General features: G+C 43.7%; 1 protein-coding gene across 1 annotated transcript; it reads right to left on the bottom strand.

The window, feature by feature from the left end:
• Window positions 1–68: 68 nt before the first annotated feature.
• On the bottom strand, window positions 69–26203 carry LOC147029974 (E3 ubiquitin-protein ligase RNF126-B-like). The gene is made up of 9 exons (XM_085873539.1): window positions 26053–26203; window positions 23900–23958; window positions 20501–20558; window positions 10072–10352; window positions 9783–9839; window positions 9556–9625; window positions 9309–9399; window positions 9037–9152; window positions 69–1126 (listed from the first exon to the last, which is right to left on the bottom strand). Exons 1-9 carry the CDS (start codon window positions 26128–26130, stop codon window positions 992–994), a joined length of 945 nt encoding a protein of 314 aa, XP_085729665.1. The 5' UTR covers window positions 26131–26203; the 3' UTR covers window positions 69–991.
• Between the last annotated feature and the right edge of the window lie 971 nt (window positions 26204–27174).

Raw genomic sequence — 27174 nt, 5'->3', positions numbered from 1 at the left:
ACAATCAGTGAAATCCCTCAGCCATGTGAATTCAATTTAGATGAAAAAAAACATGATCACAACAAGAATTGAAAATACTCTTTTAATGAATAATTGGTCATCCAACACAGCTGTCAAAATTTGAAGTGTCATGCTACCAAAAATATTAGTGGGCCTGCATGCTGCAAACAAGCATCATTCAAAATATTTTACCATATGCAATTACAATTCACTAATTAAAAACCTTTACCGCAATAACCTCAAAAAAAAAACCCACATTCTCTACTCGTTCAACACAATGACAACGAGTAGCGGAGCTGCACACACACATACAAGGTAAACTGCAAAATACAGTTCACAAAAATAATTTCTCATCGACCGATTCAGCAAACACCACTGCCTATTACTGGGTTATTCCTCCACCTCCCCCCTTAAATTTTCAAGATTGCAGCAGAATGCCTTGCAAGAAAGACTAAATGACTCGATAACTATCTCTGAACTAAAAATATCCTCTGCACAAACGTTTTGGTAAAACAAAAAACATGACTCAGTTTATTTGTGCACAATTTCCTTTTTCAGATGCAGACCGTGTTTACGACATGCCCAGTTCCCCCATCAGTGGAGGTTTCCAAGTCCTTTTGCTTTCTGGCAGAACTTGACAAGCTTTGTACAGGTTGAGGAATTGTAAAAACAAACAAAAAAGATGGTTCCAGCCTTGCCAACAATGCTAAATGCTTAATATATCCACACCAAAACAACAATAATAATAATTATTATGCCGTGGAATTTATCATTTTATATTCCTCTTCAAAAAATTGGGACATTTAGTTTGGCTTGGCAAATCGCATTATATCCTAGGTTAGACATATACATATATACATTAAACAGGCACAGGCCTGGTACACAGTATGTACTTTGAAACTCTCCCGTTTCAAAAGCAAAACTGAGAAAAGTTCCAGAAACAGGACACTCAGACCGAGTTCAGCTACAGAGGGTCAGCAATGTCAAAGAATCAGGCATTACGACTTGGACCTGGTACATTGGGATCTGGGAGTTGTGTCGACCCAAACGGCACGGGAAACGCGTGATTGTTGGTGGCTGTGTTTTCCCCATTGAGACTTTTTCGACAAACTGGACAGGTGTCATGCTGGAAGTGCACACAGATAATGACATGGAATAAACATGATTGTCAAACAATTTCAATTGTCAAACAATTTGATCAAGTTTCAAAACCGTGGCTTTCCTTTCCAAGGTACTCAATACGAGACTCAAAACGACACATTCCACCCCAGAATATGTGGCACGCATGTGCAGAAACCCCAGGAAATGCTGGCATTCAGGGCATCAAGTATATCGTCTGTTGTAGGTGCAGATGGTTACTTACAATGGCTCACCAAGTTTCTGAAATAAGCTGAAAATACTTGGAAAAGTACCTGTGAGAAAGGGCTTTCTCAGTTTGCTGCACATGCAGCTGCTTGTAGTACAAACTCTGACCACATGGGGCAAAGTGGACGGACGTGTGCTACACAACCTCCTCCACCTCACCCCCTGACACAATGCTACCAGTGAATGGAGTATGCACCTGGATTTGGTGCTTGTGAGCACTGATAATGTAAAGGTAAGTTTAAAACGATATTTCCTATTAATCATGTTGAGAGGGGCAGGAAGCTACAGGAGCTGTTATAAATAGTCACGGGCTGGGGGTCTGAGTGCGAAGACCACAAGGGAGGGAAGCTATCTCGGGTTCCCACCAAATTCCCCGGAATCGCAGGCCATTGCACACGGATAACTCTGTGACACGGCGGGTCGCTAACCGACCGTGAACACCAATAACTTAACCACGTGACTTAGGGTCCAACGTCTACAGTTTATCTGGTTACCTAAAAATAATCGCGTGACCTAATTACTGGGGGACATGCCCTCTGAACTAAAAATATCCTCTGCATAAACATTTTGGTAAAACAAAAAACATGACTCAGTTTTTTGACAAAAAAACATGACGCCTTGTCTGAACCGGATCACCTTACCAGATCAGATGCATCCGAGCGACACTGCCAAGGACGTACCGGCTGAAAGGAACGGATCGTTGGGAATAAAGTCCGAGCTAGGTTAGGATACGGACTGTGCTGTATCACGTGATTGGGTTTTCGTATATCATGACTCGCCCGCTAGGGGTGGCAGGAATGTACATCAGGACACACAATAAAGCGGAGTTGCTGCTAACACTTGCTTCTCGTGTTCCACTGCGCCTCGTACACTACACGGAGCATGCTGGATCAATGACAGAAAAGACAAAAACGAGCTGGGAACACTTCTACAAAGGATTTATTAACAGGCAGGTGAGGAAAGATGTGGCACAGTGAATGTTGTGTGTAAGTTGGGACAGCAAGAAATGTGAGGTACGACAATAAAACAAGCAACTTACAAATGCAGACTTATCCTGATATAATTCTTCTGCAATCTTAACTTAAGCGAGGACACGCACCATCACGCACCATCACGCACCATCACGCACCATCACGCACACAAAGTTAATGAGAAGAAAGAGGAGATTAGGCTAATGGTCTTGCAATACCTTGCACGATTGACTGACCGCACCACCCAGTATGTTTTGGGGGGATGCTCCACTGAACGATCCCTCCTTGACAGCTGGTGCGTCGTCTCTTGCTTGGCTATCCAGAGAAGTGGCGTGACCGTCAGGCGTGAGGGAGGGACAGTGAGTGGAGAAGGTGGAGTCGAGAGCAAGTGGGCAGAGTGGCAGACCGGATCAAGTGGGTGGGTGGAGTCAGCGACGAGTCGGTGAAGAAGGCGCAGTCAGCAAGTCGGTGAAGAATGCGGAGTCGAGAGAAGAGCGGGACGAGCAGGAACGGTAGACGGCCTCGCGACCCATCCTTTATAGACCCTGCAGTGCAGTGCGGGGCATCACCCCGAAGCGGTGTCATCACCCGAATCGGGCGCTCTGAGTGGGCCCCGGCCACCACGACCGGAAGCGGCATCACTGTACATCCGGCTAGCCATAGCTGAGCTGCGGAATCGTCTCACTTCGAAGCCTGTGATACGAATCGCCTTGCACCGAATTTGAGGGCCCGTGCCCCGGCAACCGGCCGAGAGTCGCATCGGCCCTGCACGCCCGCCCGGGCACCACCAGCGACCCACAGTTAGCGCTGGTCAATGTGCTTGCTTTGTCCGTACATCATGCAGCCCTAGCGATACGGGCCGTACAGCATGCCTCTGCTTGGTAGCAGCTGTATCGAGGCGGAGGTGCAGGAGGATGTCTGCCGTCCGCGGGAGACATTTGTGGCCTTCGTGGTGAGTGAAGACCGACGGTAATACATTGTAACCCCATGCGCAGACCCGAATGAAGACGAGCTATGCATGCCTCGTACAGTGCGTGCGGATCGCTATTGTACATGTGTTTATTCATGACGGGGCTGCGCCCATGTCCGCCATTGCGCTCGCAGGTATTTTAGCGCAGGCGGTGGTGTGCATGATGCCAAGTCCGATCCACACCATGACTTGAAGGAAAGGATACAATTATTACATGTAGATTTGGGCTGAAAAGAGCATAGATACAAGTATAAGATGGGGATTTGGATTGTAAATAGGAGAGATATAATTATTAGACTCAGAAATGGGTTGAAAAGAATGCGCCGTGTGCGTCCTGTATGGTCTTGGCGATGTTGTTTGTTTCTCTGTTCCCCCGGGCACAGCATTCCTGCACCTGTCCCATCGTGCGGTCGATGCTTGTGCCGAGTTTTGCGAAGATGCATTCTCACAGTGAAGGGAATGGCCGTGGCTTTTACAGGCGGCCGTTGCTTGGATTTATCTCAGGAATAAGAGTAAAAAGAGTTGGAATGAAGATAGAGATATAATCAGACCCAACTATGAGATCCACACAACGCACTTTGTCCCGTTTGACCCATGAGACATGAGGGAAGGGTCTAACTGTACGTATATTAATGAAATAACTGTCTCGGGACCACTGTATGATGGATGCCATTGCCTTGGAGGCATGCGGTTTCCAGAACCGCAACAATTTATTGTTTGGTTGATTCCGAGGCCACAAAATAAATTATACAAGATTTTTGCATCTATTGCTGAATGGAGCAACGTCTTTCATAGTGTGTGTGTGTGTGTGTGTATGTGTGTATGTGTGTATGTGTGTATGTGTGTATGTGTGTGTGTGTGTGTGTGTGTGTGTGTGTGTGTGTGTGTGTGTGTGTGTGTGTGTGTGTGTGTGTGTGTGTGTGTGTATATATGTATATATATATGTATATATGTATATATATATATATATATATATATATATATATATATATATATATATATATATATATATATATATATATGTATATATATATATGTATATATATATATGTATATATATATATATATATATATGTATATATATATATATATATATGTATATATATATATATATATGTATATATATATGTATATATGTATATATATATGTATATATGTATATATGTATATGTATATGTATATGTATATGTATATGTATATGTATATGTATATGTATATGTATATGTATATGTATATGTGTATGTATATGTATATGTATATGTATATGTGTATGTGTATGTGTATGTGTATGTGTATGTGTATGTGTATGTGTATGTGTATGTGTATGTGTATGTGTATGTGTATGTGTATGTGTATGTGTATGTGTATGTGTATGTGTATGTGTATGTGTATGTGTATGTGTATGTGTATGTGTATGTGTATGTGTATGTGTATGTGTATGTGTATGTGTATGTGTATGTGTATGTGTATGTGTATGTGTATGTGTATGTGTATGTGTATGTGTATGTGTATGTGTATGTGTATGTGTATGTGTATGTGTATGTGTATGTGTATGTGTATGTGTATGTGTATGTGTATGTGTATGTGTATGTGTATGTGTATGTGTATGTGTATGTGTATGTGTATGTGTATGTGTATGTGTATATGTATATGTATATGTATATGTATATATATATATATATATATATATATATATATATATATATATATATATATATATATATATATATGTATATATATATATATATATATATATATATATATATATATATAAATATATACTGGCAGGGATACACGTGCTCCGCACAGGAATCCCGTGGATGACAGCGGGTCTGAAGGAGTATATGTCACAGTTAATTGTAAAATTGTAGAGGCTGCCACCATTATAATTTTTTGTCATCACCACTATAATATTATATTTTCCCCGCCATGTTTTATATGCAGAAGACTCTTGTTCAAAAATGTTAAGATTTATTGCCGCATCAGATAAAAAAACCATATTGCCTCAACAACGTGAGGCTGGTTTCATGTCATCATTTGCGACTTAATTTATACGTCGGGCATAACCCATCCTGGCCCAGCGTATTTGATTTATTTACGTCTGTTATCCTGATAAAAAAAATTATGTTATATTATGTATACGAAGTTACAACGTACCTACGTCCATAACCATTCTATAAAATAGACATAGCCCATAACCATTTAATTATAAAATATTATACACATACACCATACGCCATCACCATTCTATTTATATCTGCAATATATATATATATATATATATATATATATATATATATATATATATATATATATATATATATATATATATATATATATATATATATATATATATATATATATATATATATATATATATATATATATATATATATATATATATATATATATATATATATATATATATATATATATATATATATATATATATATATATATATATATATATATATATATATATATATATATATATATATATATATATATATATATATATATATATATATATATATATATATATATATATATATATATATATATATATATATATATATATATATATATATATATATATATATATATATATATATATATATATATATATATATATATATATATATATATATATATATATATATATATATATATATATATATATATATATATATATATATATATATATACAAACCGCCACCACCATTTTTATTTTTCACCAGCAACATGTATTTCCTTCATCGCACATCCTATTCCCGTTTATGAAATAACTGAAGTAGCTCAATAATTTTAGTGGAGTGCTCGAGGATAAACAATATTTGATGTCCTCCCCTCTGGGGCCAATATGTTTAAAGCCTCCGATGATCCCACATATAGCTGACCATGGGAAAAGCAAGGAGTGGATAATTCCAGCCCTGATACTTTCAATGACTGTCCTTGTGCCTTATTGATAGACATCGCAAAGCACAGGCATACAGGAAATTGTAGTCTCTTAAATTCAATCGTTGAATTTGATGGAATGAGTGGAATTCGCGGAATGAATACATCTTCTCCTTTCGCACATCCTGTCATGATAGTGGCCTCAATTACATGTGGTAGTAGTCTTTTCACAATCAGTTTAGTTCCATTGCAAAGTTTTGGTGCATCTCGATTACGTAATAACATAATAGGGCATCCAACTTTTAACGACAGATTGTATGGAGGCAATCCTGGTAATTCCAATGAGTTTAGAAATTCTGTGGGATAATGTATGGCTTGCTCAGTATCCAGTGTGGTGTCAATAGACTTGTGACTATGTTGTTTGCCTGGAACTACTTGTAATGACTGATGGTTTATTACACGGACTGTTTCATTAAGTGGAGCCAGAATTGTTCTTTCACAGAGCCACTGTATGTTTTTGTAATTAGTCGCTAAATTGGGATACACATGAGCCTCCAATTCTTCCATAGATGAAACTATTGTACCACAGTCATCGGGAATAGATATTACATCATTTGTGTTCGGGATTTCACCATTTCCAAGTTTGAGACGTAATTGTGCGAAATTGCCAGCATCTAAATCACCATATAATTTGACCCTCATATTTTTTGTGAGATGAATAGTTTGTACGAATGTCCAGAGGTATGAAGATTTTATACTGGCTTTCATTTCATCAGCTGGAGTGCCACGGGGTACTACAGGTAAAGTTTGTCTGAAATCGCCAGAAATAACCAGCGTAACTCCACCTATAGGCAGGTCTACTCCTCTTAAATCTCGCATAGTTCTATCTCATGCTTCGAATGCATCCTTAGGCGACATCGTACCTTCATCCCAAACTGAGGTCGCAATTCTTCAGCACTTTTGCTGCTTCAGTTTGTTTGCCAATGCCACAAACCAGATATTCCATTGTAGCTAAGTCGAGAGGCAATTTGAAAGCAGAATGCGCTGTGCGGCCACCTGAAAGTAGTGTTGCGGCTATACCGGATGAAGCAACGGCTAATGCGATCTTTTTCTGGCTCCTCATCTTAGCAAGCAAAAGGTTGAGGACAAATGTGTTGCCAGTACCACCCGGGGCATCCAAGAGAAATATCACACCACTTCCCTCTTGAACTGTTTCAGAAATCAGTTGATATGCATTACTCTGATCCTGTACCAGAAGCGGCTCATTGTCAGAAACAAACTTTGTGAGAGTATCTGTGTTGTAGTTTGTTTCACGGAACCATTCTCTACTGATGGTTGCGCTTTCAGACCTATTAGAAGAGGGAAGTCCCCACTTTGTTAAATCTTTCCAGCTCATGTATAATACCAAATCTTCAATGTATATCAGAGCCTCATTGAACATATCTGGTGTGTACTGGATACGGTATAATATACATACGGTAATTTTTGCATAGGCCAATACACTATAAATAAAGGTTGATCGACTTACGATTGGTCGGTCGGAACCGATCGTGGTCGCAAGTCGACGACTACCTGTATGTACAATAAAATATGACTTGTGTTATTCATGCATTAAAAGAGGCGTTTGTTGATGTGAATAGGGCCTATGATAAGTGTGTCGAATGCATGTCATAATTCGGAAACCGGGAAGTCGGAAGTCATTGTCTTCAATTGACTGTAGTATTAATTTCTCATTTTCTAGCAAATTCCGTTGGTCCCATGTCAATCGGCTGAACTTGAAAAATTAACGTTACGCAATCAGGTGATGACGTCACAATTCGGAAACCGGAAGTCGGAAGTACAATTCTTTTACATTGGGACACTCCCGGGTACATGTTCTGTCAGTATGTGAAGTTTGGTGAGGATCAGTCCAGTACTTTTCGCGTGCATAGGTCACAGAGAAACACACACAGACACTTTCAAATATATATATCTATATATATATATATATATATATATATATATATATATCTATATATATATCTACATATATATATATATATATATAATTTCACACACACATTCACTGTGGCCACCAATTGTATAAACAGGATAATAAGGGAAATCAACACACCTCGGTCTCATCCACAGATATTTCTCGTAAGTCCTCTACTTCCGTGAATCCGATTTGCATTCAGGAACAGAATAATTATGGTTAACCATCCTGAAATAACCACTGTTTTGTCTAAATGCTGAAAATTTATGTTTAAGAGACCATTTGAATGACAGCTTTCGCACGAGCAACGGCAGGTTAAAAGTGCCCTGCAAGCCACACCGAGTCACTGCAAACATACACACACAACACATGCGCAAAAGGCCTCTTTTGGCATTCACACATCATTTTGAAAGTTGTGTATTGTGCAAGATCTAGATAGCCTGTTTTCAGCACTGCAACAACATGGGGATGAAATTTATTTTCCCCCATTGGTAGAACAGCCTTCTTTCTGAGGCTGTTCAATCCTAGGGTTTCAAGCATATGGTGCCCTACCATCTTTTACACCCCACTAATCCCACCCAACCTTCTTGTGGGTTATGGTTATCATTCATATATCTCTATCTCTATCTCTCTCTTTCTTTTCCTTAGTGCGTCCAAGACTTGTCCAAACACCAAATAGTCAGTTAATCACCTCTATCAATCTTGCTCTTCCACGAGCCTCTGTTGAAATAAATAAATAAATATTTCATGGCATTTTTCTTGTCTTTACCAAGCTAACATGAAGATATATTTTGAATACGATAAAGTTAAGTAAAAGCAATCATTTGAGAAAAAGGAAGGAACAATGCACAAATCCTCACCATCTTCAACCATGGGATGATGCAGTTTTCATGGTAGCAGTGCTTGCAGGGAAGCTGGCGTACCTTTTCACCTTCCACAAAGTCTTCCCTACACACAGAACACTCGAGGCCAATTTCTGCAGGAACACACCAGCGGTACACTCAAGTTGTATGCAAGCAAAGTAAGCAGTGGAATAATAAGCACTCAACAAACACACAAAAAAAAACAAAAAATGTATATAATGACGACGCAAATCTGAGAACAAATTGTTGAGAATGCAACGAATCTTTACCAGCTTGCTCCTTGCTGATGGAAATGGTCGGAAGGGCGTCAATTTTTTCACAATCAGCTGGAGGTGGACCCGAGTTGTCAAGACCAAGCAACTGAAAAAGACGTGCATCACAATACTATGGTACATGTCATCGGACCACAAGACGTCCAATACCTGCCCTCAATTGCCGAAACTGTGGCCACTTTGTCCTTTCTTTGAAAACCCCGGAGAAGATACAGGTTAAAGAAAGATCAGGGTGAAAAAGCACCTGTGTGATTATCTGATCAAATCCATTTACTCCCCAAGCATAGTCCCCAGGATGGGAATGCAAAACACCCCTAAAAAAGAAAAACACGCATGAGCACACAATTGTACAAATATCAATGCCTTTGCACCATACAAGTTTACAAAATACACAAGCACTGCAGAGTATTCAAAATTTTGTAAATAAATTGTACACAAGCAAAATAAATAATTAAAAAAAAAAAACCTTGCCATGGGATTCCTGCAAATGGCTGCACAACAAAGCTTCCGAGCAGCTGTTGGATTATCCTAAAAGGAAACACATAATAATTAAGTCAGTAGTCACAAATACAACGGGGTGAGGGAATCGGGCATTCTTAACCTCACCTACCACCTCTCCCTTTCCTCCCCTCCCTCGCCATGAACAAGTACCCCAATTTCCACAAGACAAATGATAAGTACATTTGAGACGATTTCAGTCAACACTGGAAAGTCTTCATCACAAAAAAAAAAAAAAAAAAAAATAAAAACAACAACTTACCCTTCCACTGATGGTGTCCGCAAAGCACGGGCCTGATTTGGGGTTTCCCGTGTATACGCGGAAGACGGTGCATGCCGAGGCCTAGGCTCAGACATTCCATTGCCTTCACTTGAACCAGCCTCTGGGGGGGCTGAAGTTCCACTGTGATTTGGCGATGCATTGGTTGCACTGCCAATTTCACTCGTCCTCACAGACCAAGGCGTTGAAGAGTTCGGCGATGGCACGACGATACGTAACCCTCCTCCACCCTGTCTCTGATCCTGAAGGATGTGGCGCAGGAGCTGGGAAGGAGTGAAATGTCGAAAACAAAATTGAGTCGTGATCAAGCATCAGTGCCACAAACATACCCTGTAGAGTTTGTCAGTGAGCTTCGGACAAAAATGCCTCCTTTATTCTTCTTCTTCAATAGACAATTATTCCCCACATTCTTGTGGGATTGGCAAAGAGGAAGCTTGGCCCAAGTCTTTCAAGAACAGCCTGGCCAGGCCTGATGTTCGAATAAGGTTAGGGCAGAGATTTGAAACTTCTTAGCAAAGGATACGGTGTGAGATTTAACGGCCGCATACCAATAGTGGCAGACAGGTTTCCCCTTTAACGTCCATTCATGGGACAGCACGCATATTGATGAATGACCCTGCCTGTGAATAACTGGGATGACAGTTTATGTCTGGGCTGAGATTATAACCCAGCAGAGACAGCTCAGAGGTGAGTACACACACATATACGCTATACTACCAACCCTTACATAATAATGAGATTACTAGAATGGCATTCGGAAGAGTACAAACTTCTACCAGGCTAAACATACTACGTTTTGTCTCCTACCGACAGGTCAGATCTGCATCCGTACTTTAACCAAAATCTAGTCAACTTATTCTCGTGACACACCCAACGTGCCCACCAAGTTTCGTCCGAATCCGTCCACGTTTTGAAATATCATGTTATATATCATTTTTGTCCCATCACCCAGTAGTGAAGAATCACTTTAAAAAACAAACAAAAAAACTGGAGATCCAGATCCGGATCTTCACCACAATCGAATCATTTAGTCCTCATGTCCCAACTTTGTCCTTTGGAACCTTTGTCCCAACTTTGATAATGCACGGAACACGCAACTGCCAGCTGTACCTGATGCTGACACGTTCATGGATGGGGAAGGAACACAGACAATGGAGATGAGTTTATGGATCGTACTGCTTGATTACTTGTGATACAGTGAGGTGATTGGGTAGTTTCACACCATTTTTGAATATGATATGATTAAATCAACTTTTGCTGAGACATGGGCTCTGGCACTACAAGCCTGGTGTTGGTGCAGTGGTAAGGGCAGTGGCTTGGGACCCAAGAGGTCCTGAGTTCAAGCCCCGTTGGGACACTGAATTAATATATGTATGTATATGTATATATATATATATATATATATATATATATATATATATATATATATATATATATATATATATATTTATATATATATATATATTTATATATATAAATATATATAAACCAAGTCGAAAACACCAGGGGGTTGACTCAGCCTGCCATCCTTCCGAGGTCGGCGAAATGAGCACCAGTTGTAATGGGCCCGGTGTATGCCCCGGTTAGAATAGGTGTACCATATCCCTGTGTGTCGTAAGAGGCGACCAGGGTTGCGTCAGGAAGGGCATCCGGCGTAAAAACCTATGCCAAATCATTATGCGGACAACAAAACGAATTTCCATACCGGATCGGTCGAGGCCCGGGTTACCAACGACCGCCACCGGTACCGGTGGTCAGCAGGGTACCAGTGGAAATTGTGCTACTGCTGGGCGAAGGAGGAGAAGGAGACGGGGAAGGCGAGTCCGGAGGCAGTGGGAGAGGGGCAAGGGTAGAAGTGTGGAGGTGAGAGTTGGAACTCTGAATGTTGGGACGATGACTGGCAAAGGGCGAGAGTTGGCTGATATGATGGAGAGAAGAAAGGTGGACATACTGTGTGTACAAGAGACCAAGTGGATGGGGAGTAAGGCGAGGAGCATTGGAGGTGGTTTCAAACTGTTCTACCATGGTGTGGATGGGAGGAGAAATGGTGTCGGGATAATCCTGAAGGAAGATCATGTCAAGAGGGTATTGGAGGTGAGGAGGGTGTCTGACCGAGTGATTAGTGTGAAGTTGGAAATTGGAGGGGTGATGATGAACGTCATCAGTGCATATGCCCCACATATGGGGTGTGAGATGGAATATAAAGAAGATTTCTGGAGTGAGTTAGATGAAGTGGTGGAGAGTGTATCCAAGGATGAAAGAGTGGTGATTGGAGCAGATTTCAATGGACATGTTGGGGAAGGGAATAAAGAGGATGAGGAGGTGATGGGGAGGTACGGTCTCAACAAGAGAAATGTGGAAGGGCAAATGGTGGTAGAGTTTGCAAAAAGAATGGAAATGGCAGTGGTAAACACGTATTTCAAGAAGAAGGAGGAACACAGGGTGACATACAAGAGTGGAGGAAAGTGCACACAGGTGGATTACATCTTAAGTAGGAGATGCAACCTGAAAGAGATTAGTGACTGTAAGGTTGTGGCAGGGGAGAGTGTAGCTCGACAGCATCGGTTGGTGGTCTGTAGGATGACTTTAGAGGTGAGGTTGAGGAAGAGAGTGAGGGCTGAACCAAGGACCAGATGGTGGAAGCTGAAGGAGGAAGACTGTTGCGTGAAATTTAGGGAGGAGGTGAGACAGGCGTTGGATGGTGGTAAAGATGGGTGGGATGATTGGGCAACGACAGCAGAAGTTGTGAGGGAGATAGCTAGGAAGGTACTTGGTGTGACATCTGGACAGAGGAAGGAAGATAAGGAGACTTGGTGGTGGAATGAGGAAGTACAGGAAAGTATAAGGAAGAAGGGGTTGGCGAAAAAGAAGTGGGATAGTCAGAGAGATGAAGAAAGTCGGCAGGAGTACAAGGAGTGGCGTCGAAAAGCAAAAAGAGAGGTGGCAAAGGTCAAGGAAAAGGCATATGACGAGCTGTATGAGAAGTTGGATACAAAAGAAGGGGAAAAGGATTTATACCGATTGGCAAGACAGAGGGACCGAGCTGGGAAGGATGTGCTGCAGGTTTGGGTGATTAAGGACGTAAATGGGAATGTGCTGACGAGTGAGGAGAGTGTGTTGAGAAGGTGGATGGAGTACTTTGAGGAGCTGATGAATGAAGAAAATGAGAGAGAGAGAAGGTTGGAAGAGGTGGAGATAGTGAATCTGGAAGTGGGGTGGATCAGTAAGGATGAAGTGAGGACTGCTATGAAGAAGATGAAAAGTGGAAAGGCGGTTGGCCCAGATGGTATACCAGTGGAGGCATGGAAGTGCTTAGGAGAGATGGCAGTGGGGTTGTTAACCAGATTGTTTAATAAAGTCTTGGAAAGTGAGAGGATGCCGGAGGAGTGGAGATTAAGTGTGCTGGTTCCGATTTTCAAGAATAAGGGTGATGTGCAGAGCTGTGGAAATTACAGAGGGATAAAGTTGTTAAGCCACACCATGAAGTTGTGGGAAAGAGTAGTGGAAGCTCGGTTGAGAGGAGAGGTGATGATCTGTGAGCAGCAATATGGGTTTATGCCAGGAAAGAGCACCACTGATGCGATGTTTGCTTTGAGAATGTTGATGGAGAAGTATAGGGAAGGCCAGAAAGAGTTACATTGTGTGTTTGTGGATTTAGAGAGAAAGCTTATGATAGGGTGCCAAGAGAGGAGTTGTGGTATTGTATGAGGAAGTCGGGAGTGTTGGAGAAGTATGTGAGGATCGTGCAGGATATGTATGAGGACAGTGTGACAGCGGTGAGGTGTGCGGTAGGAATGACGGACCGGTTTAAGGTTAAAGTGGGATTGCACAGGATCGACTCTGAGCCCTTTCCTGTTTGCAATGGTGATGGACAGGTTGACGGACGAGATCAGACTGGAGTCTCCATGGACCATGATGTTCGCGGATGACATCATGATCTGTAGGGAGAGTAGGGAGCAGGCTGAATCGAGCCTTGAGAGGTGGAGGTACGCACTGGAGAGAAGGGGAATGTTAGTCAGTAGGAGTAAGACGGAGTACATGTGCGTAAATGAGAGGAGGGTGGTGGTATGGTGCAGTTGCAAGGAGTTGAGGTGGGGAAGGTAGATTGGTTTAAATACTTTGGATCAACTGTTCAAAGTAACGGAGAGTGTGGGAGAGAAGTGAAAAAGAGAGTGCAGGCAGGATGGAGTGGGTGGAGAAGAGTTGCAGGAGTGATTTGTGACAGAAGGGTAGCTGCAAGAGTGAAGGGAAAGTATACAAGACGGTAGTGAGACCAGCTATGTTGTATGGTTTGGAGCGGTGGCGCTAACAAAAGACAGGAAGCAGAGCTGGAGGTGGCAGAGTTAAAGATGCTGCGATTCTCGTTGGGAGTGACGAGGATGGATAGGATAAGAAATGAGTGTATTAGAGGGACAGCGCAGGTAGGACGGTTTGGAAACAAAGTGAGAGAGGCGAGATTGAGATGGTTTGGACATGTGCACAGGAGGGAAACGGAGTATATCGGGAGAAGGATGTTGAAGATGGAGCCGCCAGGCAGGAGGAGAAGAGGAAGGCCAAAGAAGAGGTTCATGGATGCGGTGAGGGCGGACATGCGGGTGGTTGGAGTGTCAATGGAAGATGTGGAGGATGTGGAGGATAGAGCGAAATGGAGACAGTTGGTCCGCTGTGGCGACCCCTAACGGGAGCAAGCCGAAAGAGGAAGAAGAAGAAGATGGGCTCTGGCACTTGGTCCTTGTAAAAAATATCCATCCGCTGCTTTGCATTAAAATGTTCAAATCAAACTCAGATCATCCATCTGTTTTTTTGGCATCCACTTATCATGTTAGGGACATGAGATTTCTCCAGTGTTCTCGATGAGACATAGCATCGACTAAATCAATGCCACTCAAGCTGGTGTCCTTCTCGATGATGTCTCTAAGGGTTGAGAGAGGCCGACCCCTTCTTCGGGGTTCTTCAGTCCTCCAGAGTATAACTTTATTTGCAAGTTCTTCATGTCGCATCACATGAGGGGGAGGGGGAGGGAAGGCAGCGCGAGGGGGAGGGAAGGCAACATACTGGGGTGAAAGTGCTTTCAATCACCGATTGTAAAAACAAAGTTGTTGCTGTTGCAGACTTTGGTTTGTATGAATCCATATTCTCAACCATCACTCATGGATACTCCCTCTGATGTTAGATTTTCAAATGTTTTCACATTTTGGACATATTTTAGTCATAAGCAAGGTCTATAGAACAAAGTGAGCATGCAACTTTCAGAATATCTTCTTTAACCTTCCCAAAATAGTTACAAACTGCACATCTGGACCTTTTGTACGATATGTTGTCAAAACTATCGGTCAATGTATTGCCTACCAGTCCATCAGCAAAGCAATCAGCACACTTTACCATCCAACTCTAAATACCTTGATATTCACTGAAAAGGAACATGCCCTTGAGGTGTGTTTAGTTTGCAATTAACTTGCTTTTGCTGTTGTCAGTTAAAAGATAGATTTTCTTAGCATTTAATCAGTAAATACCTGTAAATGAACTATTAAAATATAGTACAGATCAGTAAATTGTAATATAAATGTAATGTAATGAGATGATTTTGACTATAGATGGCAGTATTGTACTGTAAACTGCCTGGTGAGATTCATGAAGTTGCTTGAACATTCTCAGATTAAATTTCCAGTAAAGATGAGAATCTCATTTGCTGGAACACACAGGATTGTTCTGTAATACTATATATAAACCCACGAGAGCAAGGTGGAGACGGGTGATATGTGACGAGCTGTGCGTTTCCATCATCCCTGTGCTCGACTTAACTCCAATGAGTGAACGAGGTGTTAATGTCCAGAGCGGCTGTTAATGTGTGGAGCCAATCGTAATCAGGTTGATTAAAACTCATCAAGATTGTGTCTCGGGAAAGAATTCCTTTGAACTCTTTAATCATCTCGACAGGCCATCGTACGAGAGGACACCACGATGGGAATCGAAGGTTCGACAACCCCAAAGGATGAGGTGAACACGCGTGAATTGTGCCGGCAGGACTGGGACACTGGGCAGCAGAAACGACGACTCGTGGGATTCGGAGTTGGACACTGCATGTGTAATGGTGAACTTACTCATTTGACATACAAGTTTCAAAAACGTTACGCTGTTGATGTGGTCATTGTAACGCCACTCAGAAGACACAGACACCAAATGACAAAGATCCTATCTGAGTGGTAGCTGACCTGTATGTTTGTCCAGACCCGTGAAGCTCAAAGCTTGGATTGTAGTCATTAGAGGACGTGCTGAGTCCGGCACCACGGACAACATAAGTACACCAAAGAGAACGAAACCCCACAGGTGTGTGCATATCCCACCACTCCCAATGGCTGCTATATTGAAAACGAGACATCCCAGGGGCGTTTTCCTTTTCAATTAATACATTACCAGGACATGTTTAACAGGGAGAGAAGAAAAAAAAAAGTTTATTTCTATGAAGTAGGAATTACTTGGAATGGATGTCAATCACAGGTATCTTCGATTCCTTTTGATTCCATGGTTGGAATGGAGTACTTTGGAATTGATCCATCCACCACTATTAAGCACGCGAACAAAATGGTCGATAAGGAAGGGCTGGCTGGGACACACAAAACACTGTCGAGAGACGTCCGGAGTATCAAACAATGTGCGAATTTGACAAATTATCGCTTTTAGCAGTCGGAACTGCTGTTAAAGTCAATTCCGCAGTTTATATTTTGATATTTGGTGAAGGTTAAGAGATTCGAGAGTTTATTGCATGTGCGGAAATGAAATAAAGCTGTGAACACTGGAGTCTCCAGGCGTTTATAAGCATTGCAATATTCCCAGCAATTCGTATGTATTCGATGATGTGTGAGGAAAGTGGAAAAAAAAAAACATCACTTAATGAGCGTTTTATCATCAATATACCGTTATGGCCTGTTTCAGGTCAAGTCATCGTTGAGAATGCCAAACAAAATGGTGATTTAAGACCCCAGCAAGTTGATAGAGAGCTGACGGTTTGATAAAGGATAATTAAATAAGGCCATTAATTATCTTCAAAAAAGGGATGTTTACATTAACACAAACAACTAATTTTAATTCATGCACTGCACTACTTTGGAGTTCGTTCTCTTAGTATGCATGCAAAGTTTATGGCTGTTGAGTTTCATAATTTTGCAGGAGACACATTGACACTTTATAGAGTTGAAAGCTTTCTTGAAGTCTATGAAGATGATAGCAGCCTCTTTTTGGTGGTTATGTACTTCCTCAATGATGCACCTGACAGCAAGGATCTGAAAACATGTGGCTCGAAGGGACTGGAAACCATTTTTATTTGGGTGTTGGATCTTTTCTAATTCAGGGAGAATTCTGTTAAGGTGGCGATTGTAGATTTTTTCTGCTGTTCAAGTTAAACTCATTCCACGGTAGTTTTCAAAAAGCGGTAAATATTGTTACGGCTGTGGAAATTCGCAATACACCATAAAGGGTCCTTAGATCAGTTATGACGCTAACTTCATGTGTAGTTAGTCCACACCTGTTGTTTAGTGGGAATGTGTGTGATTCATCCGGGCTGCGACGCTTTGAGTTAGCCATTTTTCTTTCTCTATCGTTATTTTGGATCCAACAACCTCAAACCAACCAATGACAACGGCAAAAAAAAGAAACCTGCGCGAGAGCGCGGGTTTGCCACCCCTCTGCGGTGCCAAGGCTGGCACAGGAAGGGGGGCAGGGCAGCTCCCTCCCCATTGGTGGAGGCCCGGCACGAGGAAGCTGGAGTGGGGGCACGCCCCCCTTCGAGAGCCTTCTGGAAACGCCTCGAAGGGAGGTGGAGCCGTGAACGGGGCGGAGCCCCACGCGGCGAAAGGCAGAGCCCCGCCTTACAAAAGGCAAACGGACGGGAGGCTCAGCCTCTCTGATCGTGGCTCATGTTGGCTGTAGCTCTCTCCGGAAAAGGCACGATCTCTCTCGCTCTCCAAAGCGCTCCCTTCCTCCTCTCTCGTTCCCGTGCTCATGGCCCGGCGCGGCCGGGAGGCGCCACAGTGCGGCCTGTGGTGGACCTGCGCGTCCGGACGAGGGGTGCCAGAGAGGGTTCTCCGGCCGTGTGGGAGGCCGGAACCAGGCACGACCGCGCTGACGGTAATAGGAGAGGAGGACTCGACGCCCGACGGTCCATGAGGGAAGTCAGTTCTTTTCTTTTCGGGCTTTTGTATGCGTGTTTCTGGCACTAGTCTTGCAAAGTAAGTGACTGTGCTGTAAATAATTGCCTTTTATTCGTTTGTAGCTCTGCATTGCTTTCATTGTTTTAACTGTTATATGTGCATTTTTGTATGGCTGTGAATACGTGCTTGCCTTGTCTGTGTGTGAATAAAAGTGCTTGTCAAATTGTTTCCCGTTTCGTTGCGTCCTTCCTCTGATTGAAAGTTCCATCTTGCATCACGTAACGGATTGGTAGTGGGTTGAAACACCCGATAAGTAAAACTGAACCGTTGAGGTTGATGATAACTCCGCTCGGTTATCCCTGTAGCACGGAACGAGCCGCTTAAGCGGTTCGTGTCCGAAGTCGATCTGCGGCGTGGTACAACTCCTCAGTACGCTACCCGCGCGGGTAATTAGGTATATCAACATTTGGCGATTCACCCTATTTCGCGCGGGTAGAATGCAGACTGGGTTGTGGTGAGGTTAAACCCCCACCCGTGGCTAGCTCCTTGGCGGTAGTTCCAAGAGGGTCACGACTGAATTGTCCGTTCAAGTGGGCGACGCTTCGCGATTAGAGTTACGTTGGGGGGTCAAATATATCAAATGCAACAAAAGAAACAATGACGCAGAGATACTACCGACTAAGACCAACACACGGCAACACTTAACAGTTTTACTTCACCAGACTGGCGCGACACACACACACGTTTACACCAAACCCCAAAAGAAAATGGAAGTGCGACTTCCCTGATCGCGGTGAGTCCTCCTTCTGCGACCGCAACTCCGAGCCCCTCCGGCGTGCTCCGCGAGCTCGTGCCACGTGTCGCTCGTGTGGTCCGCTCAACGGTACGGACGGGGTTTTGGGGAAACGGACGGGGTTTGTTCGGCGCTGTTTTCTGCGCTCGCGCACGGGTCAACGAAGCAAGGCAGGAACAACAAGCTCGCGACTCGAGCCAGAAGACGACCATGAAAACCACCCTCACTCAACTCTCGACCAACCCCTCTACACCAACGACTCTTGACCAACCACCCCAACAACCCTCAAGGTCCGTCCTGTCCGCCTTTTGTAGCGCGGGGCTCCGCCCCGTTTTCGGCCCCGCCTCCCTTCGAGTTTCTTGGAGAAGCCTCTCGAAGGGGGGCGTGACCTCTCGCTTTCCCTCCACCCCACGCCATGCGGGGGCCGGGGGAGCCAGTCTTGGCTCAGAGCCAGGGAATTATTCCCCCAAAAAGAGGCCCCCACCCTTTCTCACCTTTGACCCCTGCATCGCCCCTCCTCCACACCGAGAGCGGAGAACCTCGACGGGAAAAACAGGCGGGAAAACCCCTGAGCATAGTTGTTGGTTTTTGTTTGTTCCCGGAGATCGTAACCGCACAGGGCCTACTGAATGGCGAGTGGCGAAGATGTGGTAGCGTTGATGGTGGAGGCGGCCTGGTTGTAGTGTGGTTGGCGTGGTTGTTGAGATGCTGTTTGTTTGAAATAAAAGATAGAACAGAAAAAAATGGCGAACTCAAAGCATCACAGCCCGGATGGATCACATAAATTCCCTCTATACAACGGGTTTGGGCTAACTACACATGTACTTACAGAGATATCTCACCTACGGGACCTGAATGGTGGTTTGCGAATTTCCACAACCGTAACAATACATTCGTTAGGCATCAGATATGAAGCTTGTGGACAAATTTCATCAAAATCACGTGTTTGGTGCAAGCGATGACTGAAGTGTTGACCGACTGACACTGCTCGATCACATAAGCTCACCAGACTGAAATGCAGGCGAGCTAAAAACAGTTTTAGTTTCTTTCCAGAAAGATGTTTCATGAGATTGCAGGCATTAGAGTGTGCTGGTTGATTCCGCTTTATCAAAGCCCCCACCCCACCCCACCCCCAGTATATTGTGAAACCACTTTTTCTGGGCTTCTTCGTACACATCAAATAATGCAGCTTGTGCTGTGTGTGTGTAATATATATATATATATATATATATATATATATATATATATATATATATATATATATATATATATATATATATATATATATATATATATATATATATATATATAGTGTCAGGTTGTGCACTGTGCATAGCATCACATGCAGCGTTTACTTCAGCAGTTCCTTGAACACCAATTTTAACAAGGGGAGGGGGGGGGATGTTGCTATTAAAATGTTGCACAAATGAAACAAGACAGATAATAAAAAATATTTTCCCCATCGACTCACTTGCTCAAAGCCATCAAACCGATCAGCATTTTGGTCTTCCGGTCGTCGTGTCTGTTCGCTGGACAAAAAAAAAATTAATGAAATAAACACTAATCAGTACCAATAAAACAAAACAAGTATGCAGAGAAGATAACGCCCAAAAAGTTTTCATGCGGGATTAAAAAAATAAATAAATATATACAAAGTTAATGTTCAGTAAAATAAACACTTAGTTGATAAGCTTATAGATTGCAATGATGGAATAAGCACAAATAAAACACGATACCCCAGGAACCCTTCAAGTTGAATGGAATAACCATTTTAAAGATCGTTTAGAAAAAAAATTCCCATAAGTTTAGCGCCACTGAAGCAATCTTCTACACTAACAAGATGAGTCACAGTTTAGGAGATGGAGGCTATATTAATGACCACAGAACGTAGTATCAATCAGCCTCATACTCACATAGACATATTAACAACCCTCTTACATGCCAAATAGATGTATGTTGCATGGTTCTTGAAAGTATTATGAAGGCGATTTGTGTTCTTCAGTAGGTTTTTTGTATACCTTGTCGAGGCTCGTATGAAAGCGAACACACAACGTACAGCAAGGGTGGCATGAGACAAGAGAGGTGGGAGTGGGAAGGACAAAACAGTGGGGAACAGAGACATTAGGAGATCTGTGGAAGGGAGAGGGATGTGGCGGGGAACATTACAAGGACTTTCAGGAAGGAAAGCAGGGAATTGAAGGAGGTGGGTTTGGGGTGGATTATCGGGGTAGAAAAGATAGAGGATTTGGATGGGGGATGATAAGGGGTGGTGGTGAACAGCTGTTTTGAAGGGCTGGAGGGAATAATGGGATTGAATAGAGTGAGGGAGTTTATTCCAAAGGCAGGAAAAGAGGAATGAAAGAGTGAAGGTGAGCAGTGATTCGTGATTTTGGTAGTTTTACCAGAAGGGGGTTTTTGGCGGACCTTGAGCGCCCTGCGGAAATGTTGGGGGGGGGACAAATCGCAGAGAGAGCAGGGGGGGACGAGGCTGGAGAGGAGACGGTAGAAGACAAAGACCACTGACCAGCCTGCGGTGAGAGATTGAGAGGCCCAAAGACTCAGCCTCATCACGGGAGATCGCGTTCAAGTCTATAATTAAATTTGAGTTGATGTTTAAAGTCATATGAATAAATAAATTCCTGGTTGTTCCATAGTTTTTCCAAGTTTCTGTTACACCATGCTATCCAACACATTACATCAATTCTTCATGCCTGTTTGTGTCCTTGAAAACAGTAAGTTTCCGCATGGAATGATTTTAAATTTTGTTTACCTGCCAGGCAGGCAGACAGAGTCAAGATATCATCTCACCCCTCTCTGCACTTGTGCGGTCATCGGGAAAAAGTCAAAGCCAAAGTGCTGTACAAAGCAAACTGGTCATCCAATTCATGTTCAAAATACAACATTTGATAAAAAAAATAAGTTGTTCCTACTCGATAATAAAATGATACGATGGACAGACGGACATGAACCAATTGCTTAACCCCACTGTTTGCTCCGCGTGTGCCCAGTAATTGTTTTCATTGCGGTGGGAAATGGCTAGCAACGTTTTTTGTGGTTCATCTGTTAGGTGTTCTGTGAATAGTGCTGCGAATCAGTAGCAAAAACAGTTCGGATACGGCTCGGTCATTTTGACAAAACTTTGCCGGGTCCGGATAGGTTGAAGCTGTTGTTTTTATTATTAGGGTACCAAGCCGACAAGGCTGGGTAACCTATTGTTTTCCTTCTGTTTATTATTTTTCTTCCGCCAGAAATTTTCGGGTTTTCTTTGCTTTAAAATTCATTTTCTCGGCAACCGCAAGTCCGATCGACATGAAATTTTCACCATAGTGTGCATCCTTTTTGTAGAATATTTCATTGATAATTATGACGTCATAGGTCACGAGCATGGCCGCCATCTTTGAAAAACTGAAAAACTTTGGACATCAATCTTCAAAACCGCACAATGGAAAAAATTGAAACTTGGCACGTAGCAAGACGTGTGATGTTTCGTGACGTCATCGGTGAAGTCGTATCCCGGTGAAAATTTGACACGGAGAACGCTGCATCCGAAAAACTTGAAATCTGCATCCGAATACTTTCCTCGAAGATGGCACGCAGCTCCTTGTCCGAATCAGAGGAGAGCAAATACCCGTCACTGTCACCATCACCTGCAGCCTCCTCCTCCCAAATCATGTCGGTGGAGATGCAGCATTTCAGAAATGCTCGCTTGATAATATCTGACGGTATCTCCAACCACAGCTTGATGATCCAGCCGCAGATCATCGGAAGGTCGACCATTCTCATCCTCCCGCTCTTGGTGTCGGTCTTCTCCCCACTTCTTATCCAGTCAGACCAGCAGCGACGTAGCCCGTCATTTAACGGCTTATTGACAGACACATCGCGGGGCTGCAGGAGTGAATGTCATCCCGCCTGGGATGACTACGACGACGAGATCAGTGTTGGTCCGACAGAGCAGTGCTTTGGTGTCAGCGGTTTTGTGACAACTGAACACATGCTTCATTGTCGGGAGAGACCACCATCCGTCCCACTACTCCAGACTGTGCGCACTCAGTCCTAGAGCAGTCCCTCGTCTATCCACCCCTTCTGCTGCGCACGAACAATGACGCCGGCTGGGAACTCGTCTTTGGGCAGTGTCTTCCTCTTGAACACGACATACGGGGGAAGCTTGTCACCGCCTGCCGTGCAGGCGAGCATGACGGTGAATCGGTCCTTCTCATGACCAGTAGTGTTGATAGTCACATTTCACTCCCCCTTCGGTGATTGTGGTCCTCACCAAGCAAAAAACGGCCCTTCTTGAGGGTCACGTGACCACTCCCAGCCTGTTGTCAGATGCACGCAAGCTTATTTGAGGTGGGTGCTTCGTTATGAGACTCTAGCTATTGTGAACAATTATTTATATTTTATTGAGAACAGGTGTTCTTCTTCCTTTGTTTCATGGCATTTGTAGAGCCACGAGGCTCTATATACTTCACTATTTAATTTCCGCACATGGTTAATAAAACTGTAAATCTCTAAACTTGAACCTATTTTAAAAATTTAAACAGCAGAATTGAGCTTAACAGCAGTTCCAACTGCTAAAAAAAAAATTTTAAGTGTTGATTTGTAATACAATTGAAATTCAGCATTGTTTCTGAGATGGATTTTTCTATACCCATGTATTAACCGCACCCCCAACTTTTCTTTTTTGTCAATAAAAAAGCACATTATATACCGGAAAATATGGTAGATCTTTTTTTTTTTCTTTCGAGTTATTTTTATTAATATAAATAGCTCTTTTAAGAGCCAACACATGGTGTAAACCATAAACCTTTTACTCTGCAAGTATGGATTGCCAATACATTTTTCTTGAAAAGTTTCAGGGATAGAATACCTTTCCGCTGCAGGCAGCTCTTCAACAAAACCAGAATCACAGTGAGGACATGTATATTCCTGAAAAGAGAACACGCAGAACACCGAACCATAAAAATAGCCCAACCACAATAACACCACCCAAAAACAAAGACAAGTTGGGTTAATTGTGGTATTTCATGGCCAAACACCCTCAATTGCTGATCAACAAAGTAAAGAGAAGTAGTAAAGGTCACATATAAGCACCCACACAAGTATACTGGTGATTACAAATAAGAGCATCAGTAAACTGATGTCTCATAACCCCAGATGAGTAATCACTTTGTCACAGGGTGCTAAGTTAGGGCAAGAATTTGGAATTTTGCTGGGGAGGGGGGGGGTGTTGGGGGGGCATGCATGCAAGCAGTGGAAGCACAGGTGGCCACAGCACCTCCACACCCTCGAGACACAAGTACAGCCACAGCACCTCCACACCCTCGAGACACAGGTACATCCACAGCACCTCCACACCCTCGAGACACAGGTACATCCACAGCACCTCCACACCCTCGAGACACAGGTACATCCACAGCACCTCCACACCCTCGAGACACAGGTACATCCACAGCACCTCCACACCCTCGAGACACAGGTACATCCACAGCACCTCCACACCCTCGAGACACAGGTACATCCACAGCACCTCCACACCCTCGAGACACAGGTACATCCACAGCACCTCCACACCCTCGAGACACAGGTACATCCACAGCACCTCCACACCCTCGAGACACAGGTACATCCACAGCACCTCCACACCCTCGAGACACAGGTACATCCACAGCACCTCCACACTCTCAAGGCTCATGCATAGCCACAGCAACTCCACACCCTCGAGGCACAGGTACAGCCACAGCACCTCCACACAGGTACAGCCATAGCACCTCCACACAGGTACAGCCATAGCACCTCCACACAGGTACAGCCACAGCACCTCCACACCCTCGAGGCACAGGTACAGTCACAGCAACTCCACACCCCCGAGGCACAGATACAGCCACAGCACCTTCACACCCTCGAGGGACAGGTACAGCCACAGCGCCTCCACACCCTCGAGGCACAGGTACAGCCACAGCAACTCCACACCTTCGAGGCACAGGTACAGCCACAGCAACTCCACACCCTCGAGGCACAGGTACAGCCACAGCAACTCCACACCCTCGAGGCACAGGTACAGCCACAGCAACTCCACACCCTCGAGGCACAGGTACAGCCACAGCGCCTCCACACCCTCGAGGCACAGGTACAGCCACAGCAACTCCACACCTTCGAGGCACAGGTACAGCCACAGCAACTCCACACCCTCGAGGCACAGGTACAGCCACAGCACCTCCACACCCTCGAGGCACAGGTACAGCCACAGCGCCTCCACACCCTCGAGGAACAGGTACAGCCACAGCAACTCCACACCTTCGAGGCACAGGTACAGCCACAGCAACTCCGCACCCTCGAGGCACAGGTACAGCCACAGCAACTCCACACCCTCGAGGCACAGGTACAGCCACAGCAACTCCACACCCTCGAGGCACAGGTACAGCCACAGAACCACCACAACCACCCTCGACGTACAGATATATCCACAATGCCTGCACAACCACTCTCAAGGCACACGGGCACCACCACCACCACCACACCACCACCACCATCATCATGTAAGCACAGCCGCATCACCACCGATATGGAGTGGTGTGGAAAGCCCATTTAAAGTGTTATGTTCAGGTTTTACATCAATTAAAACGGACCGCTCCACTAAACAGCCATTTATCTCTCCACGGTGTTCAAATCAACGTCAGGGGACTGGAGGGAGGCATCAAAACACGTGGAAGAGGTGTCGAATTAACGTGAACGGAAAACCACAAAATTAAAACACCAACCGGACCAAGATAATCATAATAATAAAAATAATCATAATCATTATATTTTCATCTTTGACAGACGAATCAAACGATCTGTCGGCAAAAAACGATCACCCAGCGAGTTCACCACGACACACGACAGTACGAGCAAGAGGTTATCATGACACCATGAGAGACAATGGATTATGAAACGGACGACGAAGCCCTTTCTCAAAGGACTCCAACCATGTGGAGCGACACGAGGGGGTGGGCCACGGGTACAACCAACGGAGGCACGTACAGGAAGACTGGGTAACACTTCTCGGGTACATTGGTGACAATAAAACCGCCTCAGCGGAGATAGCGCCGCCGCCATCATCAACACTATGTAGCGCCACTATATGACGTCAAATGTACGTGACGCAACTTCCGGCAAATATCATATTTCCTGGTCTCAAGTCGAGTCACATAAACCACCCGTCAACACCAAATTTGGCTTCAGGAATCCTGCTTGTGCTGAATGCCGAATGCTGACTCGTATTACGTCGATAGAAACAAGTTCCTGACCGACAAAGGGGGAAAAAAAAGCTCGAAAAGCAGCTGCGAACTACACCGTCATGGCCAATATAATTGGGATAACAACCGAAATTACAGCCAAGACATTGACCGACAGTCAGTCAAATTAGGGAAGGAAACCTGTGGGTGTTGTTCCAGAAAAGTGTTACATTTTCAATAATAATAATAATGAAAATGTTATCCCTCGCAAGGAACTTCAACGAAGATCCCGATCCGCATCTGACTACGAGAATTTTTAGCCGCGTCGCGGTGCGAACACTGGCTCGAAGAGAGCTCAGCGGTGTTGTTCTTCTTATTCTTCTTCTTCTTCTTCTTCTTCTTCTGCTGAAGACAAAACCTTTATGACGCGGCTCTTGGACACATTTGTCCTTGTTTATAGTGATTCTTCACCATTGAGAAGTAGGCCTAAACTAATTTATAGCACGATATCTCAAAAAGTTGTGAACGGATTCGGACGAAACTTGATGGACAGGTCGGGTGTGTGACGAGGAAGAAACGATTCGATTTTGGTGAAGATCCGAATCCGGATCTGGATATGCGAATTATTTAATTTTTTAAGTGATTCTTCATTGAGAAATTATAGGACTAAACTAATATATAGCACGAGATCTCAAAAAGTTGTGAACGGATTCGGACGAAACTTGGTGGACAGGTCGGGTGTGTGACGAGGAAGAAACAATTCCATTTTGGTGAAGATCCGAATCCGGATCTGGATTTGAGGATTATTTAATTTTTTTAAGTGATTCTTCACCATTGAGAAATTATAGGACTAAACTAATATATAGCACGAGATCTCAAAAAGTTGTGGACGGATTTTAATGAAAGTTGGTGGGCGCGTTGGGTGCGT

Source organism: Eptatretus burgeri, chromosome 3 (assembly GCF_056783735.1).
Source record: "Eptatretus burgeri isolate ZD-2024b chromosome 3, Ebu_testis_v1, whole genome shotgun sequence".
Lineage (NCBI taxonomy): Eukaryota > Metazoa > Chordata > Myxini > Myxiniformes > Myxinidae > Eptatretus > Eptatretus burgeri.
Note: the sequence above shows the minus strand (reverse complement) of the source record. Positions and strands in the feature narration are given on the sequence as shown.

Excerpts from the sequence above, each read along its gene's own strand:
- LOC147029974 (XM_085873539.1), bottom strand. The coding sequence starts at position 26,130 with ATGATGGCGGCGGCGCTATCTCCGCTGAGGCGGTTTTATTGTCACCAA. Across the intron at positions 10,353-20,500 it reads GGTTTGATGGCTTTGAGCAA|CTCCTGCGCCACATCCTTCA; the intron begins GTGAGTCGATGG and ends ACTCCTTCCCAG. Across the intron at positions 9,840-10,071 it reads CGGACACCATCAGTGGAAGG|GATAATCCAACAGCTGCTCG; the intron begins GTAAGTTGTTGT and ends GTTTCCTTTTAG.